Source organism: Acomys russatus, chromosome 6 (genome assembly GCF_903995435.1).
Source record: "Acomys russatus chromosome 6, mAcoRus1.1, whole genome shotgun sequence".
NCBI classification, from domain to species: Eukaryota; Metazoa; Chordata; class Mammalia; order Rodentia; family Muridae; genus Acomys; species Acomys russatus.
The window spans coordinates 15,026,210-15,052,898 of NC_067142.1; the positions used below are offsets into that span (position 1 = coordinate 15,026,210).

At 38.8% G+C, this 26,689-nt stretch overlaps 1 protein-coding gene across 1 annotated transcript in view; it reads right to left on the minus strand.

The window, feature by feature from the left end:
- Nucleotides 1-26,689, minus strand: part of Cntnap5 (contactin associated protein family member 5) — a 951,234-nt gene that overhangs the window by 330,548 nt on the left and 593,997 nt on the right. Inside the window, exon 11 of the mRNA XM_051147230.1 lies at nt 11,743-11,849. Coding sequence (XP_051003187.1) covers nt 11,743-11,849 — 107 coding nt within the window. The remainder of the gene's footprint in view (nt 1-11,742; nt 11,850-26,689) is intronic.

Genomic DNA, 26,689 nt, shown 5'->3' on the forward strand with positions numbered 1-26,689 from the left:
ATACATTCTACATTCCAGGCTGACCTTAGTTCTTCCCACTGATGCTGTCACCTCATCAATGGCTTCACAAGACTTTGTCTGCCTAAGCCTGGCCCTCCATCCCAGTTCTCTAATAAGACTTTCATATCCAGATGTGCACATTCTGACCTCTCTCCATGAATAACAAGCTCCTTGCAGGCAGTATTGTATACTTGGCCAGCCACTGCCTTGCCTAACTACTCAGTAATATTTTGAGCTGCTTAACTTTTCTCATGAATGAGACTGAAAGGAACTATTTATTGTTGTTCCTAAGAACAGAGACAGAAACCAATGTTCGCCTTTCTTCCCATGTCAGAACAAGAGTCTCAATGAGTTGTGTCCTGACTACATCTCTGGCTCCAGTCTGTCTCTTTTCTTAGAACAGGCAATGCCGGACAATGCCTATGTCCCCTCAGCTGCAAGAAAGAACTCAATTTTCCACTATATTCGTATAATCATGCTTTTCTACAATCTCTTTAAAAATCCACCCAGTCAATTGACTTCTGTTATGGTAAGATATAGTCTTCAGAGTATGACTTGTGAACGTGACCCCCAAATGTCCTTCTTTTGTGGACAATATCGTTTAAGTTTTCCTTCACTTATTTTCAACCTTTATCACCACTGATTTGCTGCGTGTCACATGTATCTCTTATTTTAAAATTTATTTATTTGAGAGAGGAAAAGGAAAGGGGGTGGGTAAAGCAGATATGCAGATGGACACATGCCACTGTTCAGAGATAGAGGTCAGAGTAACACTTTGGAGAGTCAGTGTTTACGTTTGACCTTGCTGAGACAGAGGTACTTCTGCCTTTATGCTGTTTACTCAATGCTACATATTTCTGGGCCAGAATCTTCTGATGAATTCTTCATCTCTGCTTCTATTTTTGCTGCAGGTATGCTGAGATGTTAGATGTCCCTCTCCACATACAAATTTTTACAGCTAACTTGTATCTTTAGTCCATTTGTATCTATCTCTGAGAATGCTTCATTTACAGGGCTGAGTTAATGGTTCAGGTAATAATGTACTTGACTTGCCCAGAACCCATATTTTTAATAGTTGAATGTAATGCTGTATACAAATCCCAGCTCTGGGGAGACAGACAAAAGTAGATACGTGAGGAAATTGGCCAGCCAGTTTAGACTACTTTAGTTTCAGTACAGTAAGAGACCTGCTTCACAAAAGTGCATGGAGCACATTTGATGATGATACTGGAAGAAGATTTCTGGTCTCCATATGAATATATACATATGCATTTCCCCCACTAAAACATACATAAAAATTGTATAACTTTCAGAATCTGTCTTTTGACCTTCCACACTATTGATTTAACCTATTTGTGGGACTTAAGCAATCATACATTCATCGATTCCAAAGTTTCCTTGGACTTCTTTGCAGCTTTTCAGTTAACTTGTGCACAGTGGTTAGGTTTCTGAGTGCAGACTGTTCCAGGATGAAGGATCCTGTGAACTTTATGCCTATCCTCACTCAAATACTTGACATAACTTTTCAAATTGTCAGGCAGTGCAGACATTCCACCAGTAGTTCCTATTACTAGTCACATGCCACATATAAGAAGGTAAAACATGTAACAGTCACACATCTTGGTCGCCATCACATGTCTTTTGAGCTGGGAAACCCATATTTGATATGAGCCTCTCATATCTACTCAAACCTGATAATGAATCATAGCTCCCTCATTTAAAAGCCCTGGAATGTTGAGGAACTGGAGAGCCATTGCCCCATGTGTTGTCTGCAATTTGTGTCCAACTGGACAAGACTCAAGTGTAGAGGCTGTTTTACCATAGGATATTTCTTCCTAGCATGCTCTTACTTCCACTGTTTGTTGCTTGTATAGTTGCAAATAGCATCTAGCATTTTATGTTCACACAGTCTTCAAATTCAAGGCAAGCTTCACAATACCATTAGAGTAGTACTTTGCAAAAGAGACTGGTAATAAAGCAAGTAACAACAAAACAAGTACCAGAAAGTCTGTTCCCAGAATTAAAGTAAAAACAACCTATGGTTGTACTCTCATTGTCCTGCACAGCAGTGCATTCCTAATCAGTTGAGGCTCTGCTCATTCTGCCCTAACTTATAGCATTTCTGTATTGACTACCTCCTCTTTTCTGCTAGACTAGAGGCCTTGGAGCCTATATGTGCTGCCAATCTCCAACCTATCCAGTCTTTGTATGGTTGTTCTCCTGCCAGATGCAGAAAAGGGGGGAAATATCTGTGTAATTGAGACTAGACCTGGCTACAGAGCAACTTCTATGACAGCCGGTGGTACACAGAGAAACCCTGTCTTCAAAACACCTAACTAACTAATTAGTTAACTAATTAGTTAATTAAGCCTTACATTTATTTATTTATTTACTCTGTGTGTGTGTGTGTGTGTGTGTGTGTGTATGTGTGTGTGTGTGTCTAAGTCAGAGGTCAGAGAACACTTATAGGAATCAGTGCTCCCTTTCCCCATGTGGGTCCTAGAGATCAAATTCAGGTCATCATGCTTCACCTAGAAAGTGTCTTTACTTGCTAGTAAAGGTACTGCTGACTGCTTCTTATTATTATTCTTTTCCTTCTCAACATTGACATCTCTTCTGAAGCCTTCCTTGTACTGAAATCCTATCCCTTTCTCAGGAACAGTGTTCCAATCCTACTAACTGAGCATCATTGTATGTAAAGTATTTCAAACTCACCTTGGTTATTCAGCATCTATCAAAGATCAGATATCTACTATGTGTTTTGATTAGATCAGTGCTTTATGGGGTAGGGAGTTGACATACTTAATAAAAAGCCTGCTGTACAAGAATGAATATCTGAATTCAATGTCCACCACTCTGTTGGGAAAAAAAGAAAGAAAGAAAAAGTAAAAAGAAAAAGCAGCAGAGTATTGTGAGCCTATGATAGTAACACTGGAGAAGAAGATATAGGAGGATCCCTGGAGATTACTGGCTTGATGGTCTAGGTGATTCAATGAGCCTGAGGTTCAGTGAGAAACTCTATCTCAAAATATGGCTGGAAAAAATTGCAGTAGACAGCAATGTTGAGTTACCTACACACACACAAAAATACACACACACACACACACACACACAGAGAGAGAGAGAGAGAGAGAGAGAGAGAGAGAGGAGAGAGGAGGAGAGAGAGAGAGAGACAGAGAGATGAATATATACTTTGTTTCCTTCTGCTTATTTTTTCTCTTCATCCTGCCTTCTTCTTCCTTTCTCCTTCTCCATTTTCCTCTTTCTTTCATTCCCCCTCATCCTTCAACTATTCCTCAAATTTCTGTCATTTTGTTCCTTTTTCTTTCTCCTCCTCCTTCTTCTTTTCTGCTTGAAGTTGAGGATCATCTTCTGCTGACAGTGAGGGTAAAGAATGCCAATCTTCATTCAACCAACCCATATAATAATAGCAGTGTGTTAAACCTCAGATAAAGATAAAAAAGATATTTTGAAATAGATCTTTTTTTGTCAGAATTTCCTCACTATGTGCAGTCATCCAAATGTGATGAAGATGCCTGTTTCCCTAGATAGGAAGCAGCAAAGCATCTCTTCTCTGTGATGACTGTTAAGTTTGAGCCTGACAGCTTGATATGCTCCCAGTCAATACTTATGTATTGACTGCCCAATGCTAGCAGCACTCCATCAGACTTGAGAGAAGAAAACTGACATCCTTTTGTAAAGCTGAAAAATTGCCTGAAAGGCTTATTTAGGATGTCAACCAGCTACACTGTGAAGAGATTAGAGGAGCTTGAGACATGGAGGAGAGATCTGAAACATGTATCTATGACTGTAACTGGACAGATGTTAAGAAGATCAAAGACAGTTGACAAAGCAGATAGAGCCTGTTATGAAACTGTCCTGTCACTTTGGAAGTCAGCTCAATATGCAACAATCATTAAACATGTGACTACTTGAACCATATATGCTTCACATGTAGAATGATAAAGAACAACTTTATAAGAACAATCACTCTACTTTTATAGCAGTCAACTGAAAAATGTACCACTAATCTGAGACTCCCCCAGAGCACAAATGGTAACATGCATTTCAATATTCAAATGTTTAGGAGAAAATCATGGTAAGTAGTTTTGTCCATTAAGTGATTCAGGGAGAAAAATGGAAAATAAAGTCACAGAAAAGAACTGTGATGTACATACATCTTAAGACTTTCGAAGAGATTGAAATATGAAGTAAGAGCCTTAAAATCACCTGTGCTCTTTGACCCAGTGCCATATCTGAAGTGTAATCACACAAATAATACAACTCATGGTGTTGGGAAGATGGCTCATTTGGAAGTGCTTGATGTGCACAAGCAGGAGACCCTTGAATCTGGTCGTGAGTACTCTTGGGAAAGCTAACCAAGAGTTAATAATTGCCTACAATAGCAGAGATAGGTGGTAGACAGGCAGATCCTGGGATCCTTGCTAAATATCCAGTGAAGCAAAAGCAGTGAGCTGAGGTGAGCTTCATCTCAGAAAAACAAAACAAAACAAAACAAAACAAAAGCAAAAACAAACAAACAAAAAACAATGAGAGAGGAAGTTGACAATTAAAGTCAACTTCTGGCCTCAAGAAACACATGTACTAATGATCACATATGTGTAAACACACACACACACACACACACACACACACACACACACACACACACACCACAAAGAAACCACATTGTGTGAACCATGCCATGATCTTTGATTATTCTACTCCAAATCTCATTACTTTCATCATGCCTGCTGTCAGTCGACCACCTCCTTCTCAGACAGTTTTACTTCTGCTTTCATGTAACCTATATTTATTATTTGATACATACAATAATACCTAGTATCCAGAAATGAGAGAGAATGGCTTGAGAATTTGATACACGTCCAACCACATAACCCAGGCACACCACCACTGCCTATTTACACAAAGAACCTCAACTCATAAACACTTGCACATCAGTATTGTTTGTATCACTTTTCATAGAAGCTACATGCAACCTTCCTAAAGATCTCACGAGAAAGGCATGGATAAAGAAAATGTAGCTTGGCCCACGGGAAGTGCAGACAGCTTGGCATTCTGAAACGGTCCAGTCTCTGAGTCAGGTTCCACTAGGCCAGCAGGATCTCCCACACTCTTGGAAGAGGATGGACACCCTTGTGGTATCTAGATGACTAGCTAAAAGGCAGCTACAGCTCAGAGGTTCTGACCCAGGTGTGGTTCTGACTACTGCGGGGCAGAAAGTGCAGGCAGCTTGGAGCTTGCTGCAGTCTAAAATGGTCCTGTCTCTGGGCCACCTCATATTTATCCTACACTCTCCAATAGATAGAACCTAACTGGACCTGTTCCCAAAGGCCTGGCAGGATCTACCATGCTCTTGGGAGAGGCTGGACACCTCTGCACCGTTTAGAGGCTGAGCTAAAAAGCAACTACAACTCAGAGAATCTGACCTGGCTGGGGACTTGGCTACAAGGCAGCAGGAAGGTCAGGCAGCTGGGACCAACTTACCCAACCAGAGCATTTGCATGCTGACCTTGTTCCAGGTCCCAAAACAGGTGATCTGAAATACAGTAGTAAAGTGAAAGGGTCCAGATAGAAAATTACTTCTATAGTCCAGAGCCTAAGGTGTAGGGCAAAATCTCTAGGAGTGCAATCCAGATCACCTGCCTGTTCCAGGGAAGAACTCCCTGATCCCAACAGGCAAGGGCACATGACCTATAATCATATCCACTCTCAACGACCAGTGAAGGACACCAGAAGCTACCTCCCAATATCAGAGACACCAAAATGACAAAAAGACAGTGTAAGAATGCAAACAAAAACCAAAACAGTTCGCCATCACCATTTCCCAGCTATTCCAATGAAAGAAACCCTGAGAACCCAAACACAATAGAAATACAAGAAAATGACCTCAAGTCCTTAGGAAGGAAGATGATAATAGAAGAAACAAAGAAAATCTGTAAACAACTGCAGGAAGTTGCAACCAAGCGGGTTGAAGACATAGAAGAGTCATATAGAGAAGCAGTGGAAGAATTTCAGAAAAATACCAACAACCAAAAGAAGGAAATCAATAAAAAAAGTTCCAGATCTGAAGATAAAATGGAATCTATGATAAAGGAACACACAGAAGTAAAATGTGATCAAGAGGCCTCAGAGAAGAAAGCAAGTATCACAGAGGTGACCTTATCTAACAGAATCCAAGAAATGGAGGTAGGAATTTCAGGACTTGAAAATACAATTGTAGAACTTGAAACAACCATTAAGAAAAGGGCTAAATCTAAAAAGTTCCTGACACTGAACATCCAAGAAATCAAGGACGCCATGAAAACACAAAACCTGAGAATAATAGGTATTGAGGAAAGAGAGGACGCCCAACTCCATGGCCCAGAAAATATCTTAAAACCATAAAAGAAAATTTCCCCAATCTGAAGAAGCAGATGCATAGGAGCATGCAAAAGGCCTACAAAACACCAAATAGGGGAGCCAAGATGGCGGCAAGCAGTGTGGACCGTGTTTGGAGGCTCCAGTGAACAATTCAGAAAATTGCACAGATTTCTGAGCCAGGAACACCGAGGTCCCAAAACCACGGCAGCGGGAATGCTCAAAGGAGATTGGTGTGGTGGCCGGTGGGAGTTGCTGCGGGAGAGGGGACTCTGGGCAGGATTTGGGTCGCATGGTGCCTTGGGACCCAGACTGGACTCGGTGGACAGTTTGGCTCCAGAGTCCCGGGTTCTGGTGCAGCTCAGCAAGCAATTCTGCCCAAGGCACAATCTCAGTGCAGCCACAGCTCCCCTGCTATGGTGCAGGCTGGACGGAGTGCTCAGTTTCACCACCCTTGGCGCTGGCTCAGCACAGCCGCAGTTCTTTTGCTGTGATGCAGGCTGGACGGAGCGCTCAGTTCCACTGGCTCTAAGACGCTGGTTGGACACAGTGTGCAGTTTGAATCCAGAATTCCTGGCTGAGCTTGGCGGACAGTTCGGGCCCTGAGTCAATAACTGACCACAGCACACACTTTGGGCCAAAAGCCCCTAGTTGAGCTTGGTGCACAGTCCCATCCCAAAAATTCTGGTGGGACCCTGTGTGCATTTGGGCCCAGAATCCCTAGCTGAGCTCGACAGATGGTTCAGGCCCTAAGAATCTAGCTGAGTTCGGCCCATGGTTTGGGCCCAGTGTTCCTAACTGGACTTGGCAGGGGACACAGAAGGCTGTGGATACCTTAGACTGACCCAACACTCATTCAGAGACCGAGAACCATTGCAGGACCCACAGCACAGGGGAGCTGAGGATCACTGGCTGTGAGAGTCCAAAACAACAGGGCTAACCTTATAACATCCTTGACAAAACAATTTCAAACAGTACCTATCCACAAATCCAGCTTTACAGAAGGTACTAGAAAGAAAACTCCATCCCAAAGGGTCAAGCTACATCCAACATTACTCACAAAATAGATAACTATACCATGGCAAAAACATAACTACACAAACACTCGACTGGAAACAATATCAAAATTAAGACTCTGAACAGTCGCTGGTCATTAATATCTCTCAACATCAATGGTCTCAATTCTCCAATAAAAAGACACAGAATAACTGAATGGGTGCATAAACAAGATCCAACATTCTTCTGCATTCAAGAAACACATCTCACCCATAATGATAGGCATTACCTTAGGGTAAAGGTTGGAAAAAATATTCCAAGCAAATGATCACAAGAAGCAAGCAGGCATAGCCATTTTAGTATTGAACAAAATAGGCTTCCAACCAAAATTAATCAAAAGGGATGAGGAAGGACACTTCATACTCATCAAAGGTAAAGTCAACCAAGATGACATCACAATTCTGAACATCTATGCTCCCAATACAAGGGCACCCACATTTGTAAAAGGTCTGCTAAAAAAGCTTAAACCACACATCAATCCCCACACAATAATAGTGGGAGACTTCAACACCCCACTCTCACTGAAGGATAAGTCATTGAAACAGAAACTAAGCCGAGAAATAACATCATTAACCAATGCCATGGGTCAAATGTATCTACCAGATATCTATAGAATCTTTCACCCAAACAAGAAAGAATATACCTTCTTCTCTGCAGCCCACAGACCCTTCTCTAAAACTGATCACATCGTAGGTCACAAAACAAGCCTCAATAGATACAAGAGGATTGAAATAATACCTTGTATCCTATCAGATCACCATGCTCTTAGGCTGCAATTCAACAACAACAGAAATAACAAAAAACAACTCTCTGTTAAATGACACCTGGGTCAGGGAAGAAATAAAGGACTTCTTTAAATTCACTGAAAATGAAGGAACAACATACCCAAATTTGTGGGACACAATGAAAGCAGTGCTAAGAGGAAAATTCATAGCACTAAGCACCTTTAGAAAGAAAGTGGCAACACTCACATAAACAATGTAACAACACTTCTGGATGCCCTAGAAAAAAAAAAAGAAGCAGAAACACTCAAGAGGAGTAGATGTCTAGAAATAATCAATCTCAGGGCTGAAATCAAAAAGTTAGAAAGCAAGAACAATTCAAAGAATCAACAAAACCAGGAGCTGGTTCTTTGAGAAAATCAACAAAATAGACAAACTGTTAGCCAAATTAACTAAAAGACTGAGAAACACTATCCAAATTAAAATCAGAAATTAAAAGGAAGACACAACAACAGACACTGAAGAAATACAAAGAATCATAAGAACCTACTTTAAAAGCATTTATGTCACGACATTTGAAAATCTAAGAGAAATGGACAATTTTTTTGATCGATTCCATTTGCCAAAATTAAATCAAGATCACATAAACAAATTAAATAGCCCTATTTTGTCTATAAAAATCGAAGCAATCATTGACAGTCTCTCAAAAAACAAAAAACAAAACAAAACAAAACAAAAAACAAAAAACAAAAACAAAAAAAAAACCCAAAAACCTAAGGCCAGATGGTTTCAGCGAAGAATTCTACCAGACCTTCAAAGAGGAGCTAATACTGATACTCTTCAAGCTACTCCAAAAGATAAGAAATAGATGGAACATTACCAAATTCTTTTTATGAGGCCATAGTCACGTTGGTACCTAAGCCCCACAAAGACCCTACAAAAAGAGGGAATTTCAGACCAATTTCTCTTATGAACTTTGATGCAAAAACACTCAATAAAATGCTCACAAAATGAATACAAGAACATATCAAAGAGATCATTCACCATGACTAGGTAGGCTTCATTCCAAGCATGCAGGGATGGTTTAACATAGAGAAATACATCAATGTAATCCATGATATCAAAAACTGAAAGAGAAAACCACATGATCATCTGCTTAGATGCAAAATAAAGCATTTGACAATATCAAACACCCATTCATGTTTAAAGTTCTAGAAAGATCAGGAATACAATGCACATACCTCAGCATAATAAAGGTTATATACAACAAGTCAATAGTCAATGTCAAATTAAATGGAGAGATACTCAAGGAAATTCCTCTAAAATCGGGGACAAGGCAAGGCTGCCCACTCCCTTCATATCTCTTCAATATAGCTTTTGAAGTTCTAGCCAGAGCAATAAGACATCAAGAGGAGATCAAAAGGATCCAAATGGGAAAGAAGAGAGTCAAATTATCCCTACTTGCAGATGATATGATAGTGTATATAAGTGACCCCAAAATACTACAAGAGAACTCCTATAGCTGATAAACACCTTCAGTAAATTGGCTGGATACAAAATAAACTGAAAAAAGTCATTATATTTCCTGTATACAAATGACAAACATGCAGAAGAAGAAATTAGGAAACTACACCCTTCACGATAGCCACAAGCAATATAAAATATCTAGGAGTAACTCTAACCAAGCAAGTGAAGGACTTGTTTGAAAAAAACTTTAACTCTCTGAAGAAAGAGACAGAAGGTGACATCAGAAGGTGGAGGGATCTCCCTTGTTCATGAATCAGGAGAATTAACGTAGTAAAAATGGCTATCTTACCAAAAGCAATTTACAGATTCAATGAAATTCCTATCAAAATACCTACAAAATATATTGAAGACATTGAAAGATCAAGTCTCAACTTCATACGGAGAAACAAAAATCCCAGAATAGCAAAAACAATCCTTTACAATAAAAGATCCTCCAGAGGAATCTCCATACCCATTCTCAAGTTGTACTATTGAGCAACAGTGGAGGTCTGGTGGCAGTCAGAGGAATGATAGCAGGATACCAAGAAGAGACTTGATACCCTATGAGCATATACAGGGGGAGGAGGTCCCTCTCAGTCACAGTCATAGGGAAGAGGAGTAGGAGGAAAGCGGGAGGGAGTGAGGAATGAGAAGATACAATAGATGGGATAACAATTGAGATGTAATATGAGTAAATTAATAAAATATTTTTAAAAAGAAAATGTAGATTATGCACTTGATAAAATTATTATCAGTCCAGAAGAAGGATGAAGTTATGCCAACTGCAGGGAAATGGAAATATCTTCTTTTCACATGTCCCAGGCCAGTCCACTTCTCCCGTCTCATTACTCTTTTTTATCATCAGTGTTCTACTCTAGTTCCTTGGATTCTTTGGTGTATCTCCACAGGACACAATTATACCTCATGGATCCATTTGCTCCATCACTCTAAGAACCCTTTTTCTTTCTGTTTTCCTTCTATAATTTGAACAGAATTAGCCCAGGCCTTCAATCTGAAGCGTCCCAAATTCCCAGCATTGACAGGTAGTCATCAATACTTATGGCCAATTTTCTTGTTTTACAATCTTGCGTCTCAAGGTATGAACACATTTTGACTCCCATTGGAGGTAATGCTATGGCAATATCTGGCCAAAGGAATATGAGCAGAAGTAATACTCATCTACTTTTTGGTAGAAGCCTTTGAATAAAACACAGGCTTGCTTCCTCTTCATATGTTTACTTCCCTTGGTCATAGCAACATTCAGATTAAGACACAACTGCCATTATAAGGACAATAGGGGAAGAGGGCCAGCCAATGTGTGAGGGATTTTTGTGGTATAGCCATGCTGTAGTTTGAATGTGAAGTGTCTTTCATGAGTTCATGTTGTAACACTTGGTCCCTTGATTGTGGTGCTGGTTGGGAAGTTTGCAGAACTTTTAGGGGGTGGAACCTCAATGGAGGAAATGGGTTATTGGAGGCAGGACTGGAATCTGTATAGTTTTATGACACTTTCTTTTAGTTCTCTGTTTCCTGAGTGTGGATACAAGTGATATGTCAGAATTTCTGTTTTTTCTACCTTGCCTTTCCCACCTGTTGCCACGTCTTCCTCTTTTATGAATGACTCTACTTTTTTTGGAACTGTAAACCCAAATCAACCCGTTCTCTCTTAAGTTAGGTTGGTCTGAATATTTTTTCATAACAACAAGAAAATTACTAAGATAGACATCACACCAATTGTCCCTTGATAAATATTACTTGTTGCAACAGTACAACTCATACAATCAAGACCATGCCACTTGTTCCAAAGCTCCCATATGTAATTAAAACACCATTTTCTCTTTCACTTTAGCACATATCCAACTTTACTGTGTTTCCTCTATTCTTATAAGCTCCATAAAAATATGTCTTATGTCCATGTTTTCCCCTGCCTGCTTCTGCATTTTATATAGTACATCCTAGTGGACAATTCATGCTAAAGGAACAAACAGTGCTCACACAATGTGGAATATGCTCAGTCCCCACATTGATTTTCTGGAGCTATGCCCATATACTGTGGGCATATTGTATATGTACTCACAGTCATGACAGGTGGCTCCTGTGTAACCAGTGTCACTGCAGTTGCAGTAGAAGGTACTCCATGATTGGGCACAGTGTCCTCCATGTTCACAGTAGTTTGGCAAGCACCTAATGGGGCATAATGAAAAATATAATAAGCCAAGACAGCTGAAACAGAGAGAAGCAAAAAACTTGCAAGCTGCAATGGGAAACTGATCTCCTAAAGTCCTATAAGTGAGAGAGTCAAATGATAGGCAAACCATACAGATGTGCTGGCACAGCTGGGTAGTGTGGATCACAGAGCTGAATTCTACCTTGGAATTAAACCTTAAATGCTATTGCACAGTGAATTGAACAGAAGTAGGTGTATTCTATAGAGTGGTATGTTTATTGTGCACAAAGTGAGGAAGGATTATAACTTTACATTAGAATTCACTGTAGCTTTTAAAAGGAAATGGAAAAAGTAGTGGTCCTGGGGATACTGTCTGTGCTTCTTTTGAGGGCTGGTCCAGAAACTATCATAACCTACACAAACAGACCATTGCTTAATAATCAATGTTCCCTTAATTAAAATGCAAGGAGATTCTACCTTTTCCGAAATCACCAAAGCCTTCCTGAAAACCCAGCATGGTGTCCTTTCAACAGAATCCAAGTAAGGCACTTCACCTTGCCCACCTCTCATGCACCCCTACATATCCATCACACACTCTATGGAGTAGCTGTGCTTTAAATATCCTGTGCCAGCACCTGACTCCTCTTTTGTTTCCTGCCATTGCCTTCCTTTTGAACATCTCCTTTTGATATATTTTCTTATCTTATAGCCATAAGTGCTTGACTCCATGTTTGTACTTGTACCACATGCATAAGTGCCTGGTGCTGGGGGAGGGCTGAAAATGGTATCGGATTACCTGGAAGTGAAGTTACACATGGATGTGAGCAGCCATTTGTCTGAGTTACCTCTGTAGCTCAACTTCTGACCATTTTTTACCCCCAGCTCACTTTTCTCAAGACTCCTCTGAGGCTTCTTAATTCATTCTTTTTCACCCTATATGCCCCATTGCATATTCAATGAGCCTACAGTTATCATACTCCTGTTCTTGTCCACCAACAAAATGTTTATTTAAAATTTTCCTTTTACATTTATTAATTTATTTAGTGTAAATGAATATGGGGTTAGGGAGCAATTGCCATATGAGCTATGTGGAGATGAGAGGACAATTTGAGGGAGTCAGTTCTCTCCTTCCACCCTGTAAGTCCCTGGAAGTGAGCTTAGGCAGTCAGTCTTGAAAGCAGGCATCTATAGCATCTGAGCCACCTACTGCCTGAATAAAGCACTTATTACTTTAACAACAGAATGATAAGCAAATAAATGTAAGCAATGTTTTTTCTATGTTTCTTTTAGTTATGATCCTGAGAAAATTTCAAGTAAGCTGATTTTGGTGGCTTACACCATAGAATACAGGAGCCAAAGATCTATTATGTTCATGACTTCATGCATATGATGAGTGTAAAAAGGACAGTGAAAAAGATCTAGCAACTTGCAGCATACAGCACAAGAGATGGGAGGAGCCCATTCAGTTTCTGCTGCTCCCCAAAATGTGTTTCCTCTCCATACTTTGTGAGGACTTCTGTAATGTCTGTTGCAGTCTGTGAGATAAACTAAAAATTCTCCAGAAAAAAACACATTTAGCTCATGTCTGCTGGATGTGAATCTATGTTGAACTAGCAGGATCTTAACTTTTTATGATAAAGTGTCCAATGTCCTGGATAAAACAGCTTAATCAGTAGTGCTTGCCTTACAACCATGAAGACGTGAGCTCAGTCACCCAGAATCCATGTAAATTATAGTGCGTGAGGTAAAGCAAGAGCTAAAGAGACAGAAACAGTCAAATCCCTCATACTCACTGACTATCTAGTCTAGCCTATTTGACGAATTCCAGACCAGTGAGAGATGCTTCAAATTCAAGGCAAAAGTGTCTGAATAACAATCACCAAGGGTGTCTTAGGACCTCCACATGAACAGATATACACAAGTACTTCTGAACATGCATCAGTACAAAAACATACATGTGGGTACACATACACAAATACACTATAGCATTCTATCATTATAAGATGATGTACAAATCACATGTTTATAGTATACACATGTTAATGCTTTTAGTAAAATATATTCAAATTTAGTTGGATATGGAGGCAGAAGCCTTGGGGTAAGCTGTCAGAAATGCTGGATGTTTGAAAACAACTTTTTAAAAAATTTTTTTATTAATTTATTCTTGTTACATCTCAAGGTTTATCCCATCCCTTGTATCCTCCAAACAACTCTGAGATTCCATCTTACACCCATCAGAATAGCTAAGATCAAAAATTCAAGTGACACCACATGCTGGCGAGGATGTGGGGAGAGAGGAACACTCCCTCATTGCTGGTGGGAATGCAAACTAGTACAACCACTTTTGAAATCTCTCTGGTGCTACCTCAGAAAAATGGGAATAGGGCTTCCTCAAGACCCAGCTATTCCACTCCTTGGAATATACCCAGAAGATCATCCAGCATACAAGACGAAAACATCTTTAATAAGCCTTCCACAGACCTTGAACTAGTGTTCATAAACTCAATTTAACACTGAAAATGTAAGCTACAAAGTCATTTGTCTATGGTCACTGAAATAATCAGTGATGTTTTCCCATGAGCGAAAACCATATTTTGGAAATGGAAAAATCTAATATTACTAGAATAAGGAGAGCAAAATGAATGAGAACATGCAAGGATGCCTTACAGCAAGATGCATTTGGTACAGGTGCACAGATATTAGAAAAAATCATTTCAAGTAACACATTTTATATCAGATTTATAAGCCTAATTTACTTATTTAAAAAGGCTGTTACAAGAATATGATTTCAAGATTCTTTAATCACTTCATTTTAGTATTTTTGTTTCTTTTCTTTTTTGTGCTTGCCACTAGTGTATTATTTAGAACCTAACTCATAAATAGAATATAGAGTTCCTTTTTATACAGCTATAAGAGGGAATAGACACTGTGTGTTATCTCAGGCATAAAGCTATTAATGCAAATTGTCATGATAGGTATTTGTGGATACAACTCAGTGGGTAAAGTACTGGACTCACAAGTGTGAGAAATAGATTATAATCCCTGGCATCCATGTTATATTTGAGGCAAGCAAGACAGTCTACTTGTGGTCTTTGCACCCAGGAGGCAGAGAGAAGAAATCCCAGAGCAAGCTGACTAGTTAGAAAACAAACTCCACTCACTCTAGTGTCAAGTGAGAAACTCTGACTCTGGATACAAAGTATAAATCAATGAAGGAAGATACCCTATGTCACCCTCTGACCTCCAGATGCTCACTCACTTGAATAATGTGAACCCACACTTATCATGCACAATAGATCCCCACCAATTGTAAAAGTTCAGAACAGATGTAGCTGCTCAGTACATAATTTTTCAATATAAATATATCCACTTTCTTGACTATCCAAGAGTCCAGACAAGCTAACACAGTGGATTTTTGACTTCTAGAGCATGCCATCCACACTGTGAAATGCTTTGCCTTTATGCAAAACTAGTTTAAGGAGATGACAGGAAGATTTCAAAGAAAGCATTAGATATGAAAGTGGAAGGAAATCAATAATGATTAAAAATATATGGCAACTCAAAAAAACTTTCTCACAATTGAAATTTTTTTCTAGGGCCAGAGAGATGGTTCTGTCTCTAGCTATGCAAGTTTGAGAACCTGAGATTGAGTCCCAGAACCCAGGTTAAAGGGCAAGAAGAAGCTATATGTGTCTATACAATTAGCTCTGGGGAGCTAGAGACAAGTAGGTTTTGGGTACTTACTGGTGTACCAGAAACATAGGCCTCTTTATTCCCAGTGTCCTGTTAGAAAGTTTGCCAAAAGAAGCCACATCATAACTTATAGGATTGTGATTAATGGTTTAATAAATTTTTTTGCCAACTGGAAATGTCATTAATGTGAACAACACCTGTGGTTATACAGCAACAACAAACTTTTCTTATATATACAGCTCCCAAAGGCCCAAAACATCTAGCCCTCTCATTTCTCTCCTCCTCAAGATTCTTAGTTCTAGGACCTGGAAGACGGTTAAATCAGTGAAGGGTTTGCCACACAAGAAAAAAGCCAAGAGATTAAATTTCCAAGACTCAATATAAAATGCTGAGAATGACATCACTTTCCTGTCATCCTGGGGCTAGGGACATGGACAAAAAAAATTCTAGTGCTTGCTTGCCAATATTCTACCCAAATGGACAAACTCCTGTTTCAGTGAGCCACCCTTCCTCCAAAAATAAGGCAGATTTGTAAGCAGTGGCATATCTTTAATCCCTGTGTTTCGGAAACACACACAGGCAAATTTTTTGAAGTCTGAAAATAGTCTACATTGCTTTTGGTTATGGTGTTTTACCACAGCTTGCCTTTTGAGAGCTTTGAAATCCTTACTTCAAAGCTCTTGTGGGTGATGTGAACAAATCCTGTTACCTGTAGTTTTGGAATCTGCCGGGCTCTGACCCCTTTCCTCTACTCCTCTGATTCTATACTGGTGTGAATAACCAGCATCTCTCACATGAACAGCTGTGGCTATCAATAGCTTACACCCTTGACGTCTCTGTACATCTACCACTCAGAAGCAGAAACGATGCTTCAACGCCTTGAAAAATACATACCACCCATCTTCAGTGGATCTATTTCCTTCAGTGAACAAAAGCAGAAAACAGGCAACCAGTCCTACTGACCTTTACAGCAACCATTTAATTCATTAAATTCACCTCCATTCTCTCTTTTGTATTTCTTCTCAAACCTTGTAGTCCCTGAAGCATATTAGAGATGCCCCTTTGTCAGACTTTGCACTATTGTCTATAACCAGTTAACACTTCTAGCTACTTATGACCACTCCTACCCTTCTTGTGCCTGCCCAAATGTCACCTTTTCGATGATGACTGTACTCTCATGCTATTGAAAATTGCCACTTGTTGCTTCTGACTACCACCAATTCTCACTCAATGCCTCATTTTTTCTTTAAAAACACTTTTGTCTTTGGTGTTTGCTATTTTCTGAATGTGTATGTTTTGTTTGTTCATTTGGCTGCTTGGTGATGTGATGGTATAAGATTCTGTTCTTCTGCTATTTTTTCTTGTTTTGTTCGGATTTTGACACAGAGTCTTTCACTGGCTTCAAACTCATCATGAGAGCCAGGCTATGTACTCTGTGAACTCTAGATATCTACCTTTCTCCACCTCCTATTGCCTAGATTTCAAGAGTACCAAAACAACTGGCTTATTTTATGAGAGTTCTGGGGATGAATATCAGGCCCTCATGCCTGTAAAACAAATACTTTACCCCTTGAGCCATTTGCCTACCTTTCGATTACTTGTCCCTAACACTCTAGAGACTGTCTGCATCTGCTTATGAAGTTTATTACTTGTTATCTGTCTCCTTGTTAAACATCCTATGTACCGCGAGGTACAGCTTTTTGTCTGTGTCACTGCTATGATATAGATATTGTCCTATTGTCCTCAGTGGTCTGCTGTGATATTTTCCTGAATCAGGTACTATTGGAGGCAGTAAAACTTTTGGTCTCAGTCTGGCTGGATATCTCAGGTCTTTGGGAATGTACTATCAGAAGGCAGTGCTCATTTAGCCTCTTAGTCCTCAGAGGAACACTGTTATAATAGAAGCAAGTCAAGCCAGTTTCTGCTTCAAGTTGTAATCACTTGCTTGCTCTCTCATGTGCTCTGGCATTGCTATCCACGGACTGAGGAGATGCAGACCAGGAGAAGCTCACATTGAACCACCTGGGACCATAACCTCTAAAATTACTTATTAAGTAGCCCTCCTTTTCTACATAAATAGAGTATGTTGGCCATTTCATTGTGATAATGGAAAGATAGATGAATACATTAAAAATTTGTCCCCCAAGTAGTATGGAAAGGAAGAATTTAACACATGCTCTCTCATTGATTTTTCTTCTAGTTCATTGAGATTTGTTTTTACAGGATCTCACCAGTCCAGGCTGGACTGGTCTTGAAATAGTTACACAGCTGAGAATGATTTCAAATTTTCATTCTTTCTGTGACCAGGTCCAGTGAATGTGAAACTGGAAATTAACCAACAGGGCTTCATACATGCTTCATACATGCTAGGCCAATACTCTACCAACTTAACTACACCCAAGCCTAAAACAGATGATGTTGATTGGGTGAATAAGCACATAATTCAGGAATGCCTTCTTTTATTTAAGCCTTGTTAGTTATACACAGTGTAGCCAGATTCTACCTGGGAACACAAACTGGCTCTTTCTTTATTATGTTTAGGGATGCATAAAAAGAATGCCTGCTTTTGACTGCTCTGGCAACTGAATTATACTTTTGGGCTCCAACAACCTTATCACATAAGAATTAGCAAATAATTTTCCCAAAGTAGTTTAGAAGCAAAACATTTTTTGTATGAGGAAAATTACAACCTCTTTGGGGAAAATATCTAGTCATACTGATGTAATCTTTGTATGCATTTGGCTATAAAAATCTATATTTTCCATGACTCTCCCCAAGGGTCTATCCACACTTGGTGTCTCAGTTTCTACCATTCTTCTGTGAGAGGGCCAGACCACATTTCTGGGTGTGTCTCATTTTCTTCTGAGTCCCTTTCTTTTTATTAATCTTTGTGTTTAAGCCTATTTAAAAACATCCATTAAATGGAAGAGGAAGCAGGCTATCCAGGTGAGACATGATAAGCTGTGATCACATGGTGAGGGAGGAGGTCCCCTTCTGTCACAGGTCTAGGGGAGGGGAATAGGATGAAAGACGGAGGGAGTGGGAACAGGAAGGTACATGTATAACAATCAGGATGTAATCTGAATAAATTGTTTAAATAAAAAAATAATAAAGAGAATATTCATTAAGTTCCAATTCTATTTTATAAAGATAGATTTATGTTTTAAGGGCTTAAAGTGCATTATGAAATTCAATTTATCCAGTTGTCTTACCTTAAATCTCATCATCTTTAATGAAATAGTCAATGGTAGATAACCTGAATATTCTAATTGTTTTTATCCAAACATTTTTGGGGGACCTGGCCTTCTCCAAATATTTCCACAGAGCCTCTGGATATTGGCTTTCTCAGAAGTTTACTTTGCTAATGAACTCTAAATGAGACCTTGATATGTCTTCACAATCATGTATCAAATGTCACTTTAATAGTACTGTTTTCCATTCTATAGGTAAAAAGTATTTAAACTCCATAAAGGCAAATCAACAGCCCAGTAAACACATTGATAAGCTACCATGACTGAGACTGGCATTCACATGACTGACATTTAGAGTACCTTCCTCCCGTTACCTGTGCCAGACCTTTATATTCAAACTGAGCTCCAGGTGCACATACAAGTGCAACACTCTGCCCAAGATAAAGGAGTAAATCTTCATAGAGATTCCCAAGATTCTCCTGATAGTAAATGAAGCTGTCAGAGTTGATTTCTTAAATATATTTTGGTAGCCAAAACAATATTTCAGTTGGTAAATTGTTATTCAGTTTGAGCATTTGAGTTCAAACCCACCAAAGCAGCAAAATATTGGGGGTATGTTGGCACACTCTAGTACCCTCACTGTTCGGAAGGAGCAGACATGTATATATTGTAGCTTGCATGCCAGCTACCATAGCATATTCTTCCAGACACAAGGCCCAATTACAGGGACTATCTCATTGTCCTCTGGTCTCTCCTCTACACGTAAAAGAATGCCCATATGCACAGGCAGGCTTGTGTACACACACACACAAACACAATTGTTCATACATGTGCACATGTACATCCATGTACACATACATTAAAAAGGTATCTTAGTACAAATGAGAACTTAACAATACAAAAATTCCTAAAATAGTAACGAAGAAAATTGTATACATACTAAATATATATTCACTTTTTATTATATAAAATAATAAGGCACAAACAATTCTTTAAATTCACCTAAACTGGAAAGGTAGATATCAGTTGTATTTTTACTTGTGCTTCAATAATAATGTGAAATCCTTAACCTACAATGACCAAAGAGCAGCTTCTGCCATAATACTAAATTTTCCTCTTTTTAGGTGGCAGTGTTTTATCTAAGTTGATGTAGTTTCTTCCTTGTCTTTAACACTAATATTAAAAACAATACCTGTTAGATTGTTTACTTTCTGAACACCTATACAAGTGATTGCAGAGCATATAAAGAAGCTGTAAAACCTGAAGCTGAAAGTGTTAAAAATATACACATTATCATTTGTCATGTAAGGGGCACATAAGAGTTCTTTAAATTCAGCAACATACAAAATTTCTGGAGTTCTACTAGATTCTGGGCCACTAGCTCTCTATGCTCACTAAGTAGATAATGATCCATTCAGCATGCCACTCTGCTCTCTGAATGTCTTTTAGGATGGCCCACCTTGGACAGTGAGAGAATAGGGCTTTGCCAGAGCCCTGACAGCATCATGTCTAAGCTTTCATCACTCAACATATTAAATGTGTTCCTCATGCATGTGGTTGTTTTATTAAACATTTTTCTGAGCTTATCTCTGAGCGTTTTCCATTCTGTGTTCTGATGAGACACAACTTTATGGAAATTTGAGGTTGACTGATTCCCTGAATGCTTTTCTCCAGGTAAGGTCCAAGCAGAAGAGCATTTGAATAGGCAACATGCAGCATTGGATTCAGGCATGTAACAGAGAGGCAAATAGAACCCATAAGAGTGATAATAGTTGATAACTGAGATCCAGCCAAACGGTGGAAAAGGACTCTTCCTAAAAGATTTTTTTTCTTCCTTTATTTGTAGAAGAAAGACAACCATTTCAGGGTTAACGTAACCAATGCATTTGGATCCTCTGTACTGAAATAAGAGAAAAATGGTTTATAACAGGGTTACAAAAGAATTTGCCTGGGAATAAAATCATCTTGTGTGAAATGACTGTGTAAGAGATGGGGCATGTTTTGTGTGTGAATTGTATGAGACCTAATGTGAATGCTAGTGCATGTCAAATCTTCTGACATATAGGGAGTATGTCCATTATTTGAGCTATGATGCTTTTCAAGCTGCATGCACTATAATTCTGTAACTAAAATACGGCCCTTCCTCTGAATCAGGAAGTCAAAACTTCAAAACTAAACTCTCAGAGGATCTGGAAAAAAAACATTTTTCTGAATTTCATATCAAAATTCAAATAATCGAAGCATAATATTAATGCTTAGGTGTGAAGGAAAGTATGATACTGACAAAAAGCAAGTCTGAAGTGAGTCTCGCCGACCCCGAAGTGATTTGTGATATAATTGGCATCACTCTGGAAATAAATTAGAGTTATTGAATTTTAAAAATAAGCTTAAATTTTAATTAAACATATTTACAATTGATTACAATAATTGAGACTTGAGACCACTTGTTAATGTCAGGAGGCATATTATTTAGGGTCTTAAACTGCTACCAAATTAATAAGCTTAATAATCAATAATAGTATTTTCAAATTTCCTATTTTATTCTTCATATGTAAAAGGGTAATAAAAAAAAGGTAATATTTTTTCTCTGAAATCCTACATGTCTAAATTAAGGATAAAATTTTTTTCTTATATCAAGATATTAATCACACTTTGAAAACATTTAAATAATTATTTTCCATTTATCATTTATGTCAATATGGCTTTTATTTGATTCTTGTAAATTTCAATTTTATATGGGTGAGACAACTGACTTAGACTTTAGAGTAAAACCTTGCTAAGATAGATTGATATTCACTGAAATAATCATTTTTTTGGAAGTTTAAGTTCTTATTAACATACACAATATTTACACTAATATAATAAATTGATGTATTTAAAAAGTAAATAGAATAGTTAAAATGTGATTTGAAGTTTGTGAAGGCATGTACCTAAATGAGACAATAAAAATTTTTAAACATTTCTTTAGATGTGAGTAAGAGAACTTACTAGACTTAAGAATATATCTATCTCTTTATGTACTCAATTTACATTTTTTATTTTCTTGTAAATATTTTCCTCATTTTCTTTGTGCTCTGGTGAATATATGTGATATTTTAAAAGTGATTTTTTAATTATTTTATTTTTGTACATATACATTTATATTATTACACATATATACAATAGATTACCTATGGCAATTTGAATATTTTAAGTGTGGTTTTGAATTCCTTGCTTCTAAGAAATTCAACTTGGCTTTGTGTGTTGGTAGTGTTTAGGAAAGTACGTGACTGTGGGGGAGTTGGATGTGCACATATGTATGCATGGTTATATGGGCATGAATGTAAGTATGAGGGTGCTGTATGCACTGTGGTGTATGTGAGTTGATGGGATTGTAGTAGAATTTTATGTGCACTTATGTGCTCATGGTTTTATGTGCATGAGTATGAGCATGGTGGAGGTCTATGTATGCCTATGTGATATGCACATATATGTGTATATTTGTATGTGGTGGAGACATATGTGCACATATGTGTGCATATTTGTATGTCTACATAAGTGAATTGGTGGAGGTGTATGTGTATATTCTTCGGACACCATCCATCATGTTTGTTTTGGTTTTATTTATTGTTAGTTTATAGTTATTTATATTTATCTATTTTATTCTATACCTGGCATGAAGTTTTCCAAATAGCTGGGCCAGCCAGCCAGTGATCCCTGGTTATCAATCAAGTTCTGTCTCCACAGATTTGGGTTTACTTACAAGGCACCAAACTCGACATCTCTACACATGGATTCTGTGTATTAAATTCAGGACTCGTTACTTGCCAGGCAAGCCCATTAACAGTTGAGCCAGCCTTCAGCATTACTATTTCTTTCTCTACTTCATTTTCACGGTACAAGTAAAATTGTAAACATTTCTGTTAATTCTGGTCACTAGAAATACAAACCAGTTTCTCAGACAAATGTGACAACTGTGATGTTCCCATTCTCTTGATCTGTAATTTGTAATGACTACTTTTTAACTTTATTGCTTAGATACTAATAACAAAGATTTATTCATTTATTTTTTCGGGGAGGAACTGGTAAAGAATCTTCTTTTTGATTTCATAATAATACACCATTTTCTTTTCTCTCTAGCTTTGCTATTACTAGCTACTGCATAAATCCATGTAATTCTGGGACACAGAAAAATACAGGCTACATCAAATTGCACAGGCTCTCACTGTGGTTCCCTAACTCACCTGGACTTGCTATATAGAAAAGACTAGACTTGATCTCAGAGGAATTTGTCTGTCTGCCTCCACTTAGGCTAGGACTAAAAGCATATGCCACACCACTGGGTTCAACATTGCTTCAAATTTGAGAGAGAGAGAGAGAGAGAGAGAGAGAGAGAGAGAGAGAGAGAGAGAGAGAGAGAGAGAGAGAGAGAGAGAGAAGAGAGAGAAGAGAGAGAAGGAGAGAGGAATCTATGCATTCTGCACACAAAGGTCAACTTTTACGCCTCCAGACCATCAGGGGCAGCACCCACACACTCCTGTTTTTTATACTAAATCCTGTTCTAACCCAAATCACAGGGAGTACCTCTGCTCTTCCCACTGTCCTGCATAGTATTATACAATGCCCTTGTTTTAGCATTCTGTCACTGTGACAAAATACTCCAGATAATACACCGTTTGAGTCTTTCAGCTTCTGGGTTAACTCACTCATTATGATCATTTCTAATTCAATCCATTTGTCCACAAATTTCTGGAATTCCTTGTTTTTAATAGCTGAGTAGTATTCCATATTGTATAAATACCACAGTTTCTTTATCCATTCTTCTACTGAGGGACACTTAGGCTGTTTCCATGTTCTGGCTATTATAAATAAGGCTGCTATGAACATGTGAGCAAATTTTCTTGTTGTGTGCTGGAGCATCATCTGAGTATATTCTAAGGAGTGAAATAGCTGGGTCTTGAGGAAGCCCTATCCCCAGTTTTCTAAGATATCACCAGATAGATTTCCAAAGTGGCTGTAGTAGTTTGCATTCCCACCAGCAATGAAGGAGTGTTCCTCTCTCCACATCCTCATCAGCATGTGGTGTCACTTGAATTTTTGATCTTAGCCATTCTGATGGGTGTAAGATGGAATCTCAGAGTTGTTTTGATTTGCATTTCCCTGATGACTAAGGAGGTTGAACATTTCTTTAAGTGTTTCTCAGCCATTGTATACTCACTTATATCTGCAAGGGATGTGCTGCAATTGTTAGCCCATCCCTTGTATCCTCCCATTCATCCCTCCCTCCCGCTTTCCCCCTACTCCCCTCCCCTATGTCTGTGACTGAGGGGGACCTCCTACCCCTGTATATGCTCATAGTGTATCGAGTCTCTTCTTGGTGACCAGTTATACTTCCTCTGAGTGCCACCAGGCCTACCCATCAAGGGGACTTTCAGATAAACCTTTAAAGAAGGAAAATACCTTTCAGGTTCTGTTTCTGTCCTTCAAGGATTCTGTTCAGCATGGTAAAAGAGTGTGGCAGAGAAGTTCCTATTGCAGCAGCTAGGAAGCAAACTGAGGGACACGTAGAAATAAGATACAATCCCAAAGGCTCCACTTCTAGTGACCCATTACCTTAGGCCACTAGCACACTAATGCTTCAATACAACAGCCACTGGGGACATACCTCTCATCTAATTTGTGAAATCTCAGAACAAATTTTCTTGGTACATCCAGAAGCCCTGACATCTCTTTCTGCTTCCTCTGCCTCTGTTCCTTTAATACCTTTGTGAAGTGCTATCAGCATGCCTGTATTTTCAAAGCCTGTATGGTGTGCCTGTCTTGAAGAACAAATTCACTTCTTAAAATTTTTTTCCAGAAGTATTTATACATATGTACAAAAGCATCTACAAAATTATTACCAAGGGTACAATTTAAAAATCTAATAAGTAACTAGAAGCACATGGAAATAGAGTCTACCATTTGGGGATGAAGAAATGTTGCTACACCATTTAGTTGAGGCAACTAAAATGAAAAGGTGCTTCTGACTATAAAGATAAAATTGACAACATACTACTAAGTGAAGCACACTGTGTGGATTTGGCTCAGTAGGAAATGCCATGTCTGTTGGAGGTTGGTCTGATGTACTTTGATGCTAATTACTGCTTGCTCTTTCTGTGCCCTACCTTGTATCTTGTCTAAGAGCCTAATGTGTTTGACCAATAAAAAGCCTTCATACCTGGGCAAGGCAAATGGTATAGGTGTGGCTAAGTTTCCCAGACTTTGAGAGACAGAGAGTACTTTGGAAAGAGAGAGACTAGAGAAGACAAGAGGAGAGGAGAGGAGAGGAGAGCAAGAAGGCTGCATTGTGGATTAGGTGGAGGAGAAGCACATGGCTGGTATGGATGGAGTCTTGGCCCAGATGTTGATAGTTAGCAACTATTTGGGAGTTTGGATGGGAGTCAGCTTGATAAAAATTGTTAGAAACCGATAGCATGGGCCTATGGCAGGTAACCCATACCTGCCCCTCTATGGGAAATTGTTTAGGGAATTAAGATCTGCCCTGCCCCAGGTTAAATATGGCTATTTTAAAATACAACAGGTGTCTGTGTCTTGATTGATTGCTAGCAGTTTAGAAAATACTGCTGAAATAGTAATTATAGGCATAATAATGAAAATGATTAGGGCATACTGATAAATTAACCACAACACACTTCCAAAGACCTGAGTTCAAGTTTCAAGCACAGTGTAAAAAGCCAAGCATGCCTGAACTTGCCTATAATCCCAGAAATGCTGGGCTGAGATGAGTGGAACTATATCAGTTTAGCCTTAGCCAGCCAGCTTGGCCTAACATCAAGCTTCTGATTCAGTGAGAGATGCTGTCTCAAAGCAATAAGACACTCATATTATGCTGTAACCTCTACATGCAATCACATAGGCACAGTCACCCTCACTCTCACATGTGTCACTCATACAGTAAGTAAAGATAACGTGTAGAATTGCTTTTATTATCATTTTTATTATTTAGAGGGAATAAGACCTGGAAGAAACAGAATTCTGACATATCAATAGTGGATAAGTGTGAGAACAGAAACAGGTTTTTTAAATGTGTCTGAGAATAGAAATCTAGTATCTCATGCATGCAAGACAAGCACTCTGCTATTTTCGCATTCCTAAAGAGACTACCTTATTCTTTATAAAACACTGTACCACTCGCTGTGTTTTATAGTTGGTCTGAAATTCATGTGTTGCCTCACAATAGGAACTCTAATGAGATTAAATCCTTAGAGCAAAATAAGTACTACAGAATGCACTTACACAATTTAAGACAACAGCAGAGTCACAAGTGACAGAATGTTGAAAAGCCAGCCTTGTATATGTAGAAAATTATTGGCTACAGAATCTTTAAACAGCAACTGTAGTGTGTGTGTATGGCTTGTGTGTTGTGTGTGGGATGTGTGCTTGAGAGCATAAGTATATATATGTGCATGTATTTGAAGGCTAGAGATTAACCTCTGATGTTTTCTCTCGTACTTTACAAAAACTTTATTTCCTGAGTTTAGGTCTCTCAACTGAACACAAAGATGGCTGATTTTGATATTCCAGCTAGGCATCTTTCCTCCAAAGATTGCCCTGCCTCTGCTCCCAACATGCTGGTATCACATGTGATCTGTCATGCTCATGGAGCAGTTACTTGGATGAAGGGGATTCTCATCCTTGTGTGGCAAGAGCATTACACACTGAATAGTATTTGTAGCATGTACATGCAGTTTTTATTTTGTCATCACGCAATAGTAAGGAAAAACACACCCATGTAAAAAATGGTCTCACCTTGGAGATGGAGACAACTTGACAAACTAAGATAAGGTGAGATGGCATAGCGCCTGAACAAGAGGTCAAAGCAACTGCATGATAGTCAGCATTTCAGTGGGTCTTTCAGGTAAAATCTGAGGTTATTGCCAGGGATCAGTTCCCATAGCAACCACAGAATGAAAAGTGGATTCTCACTTTATATA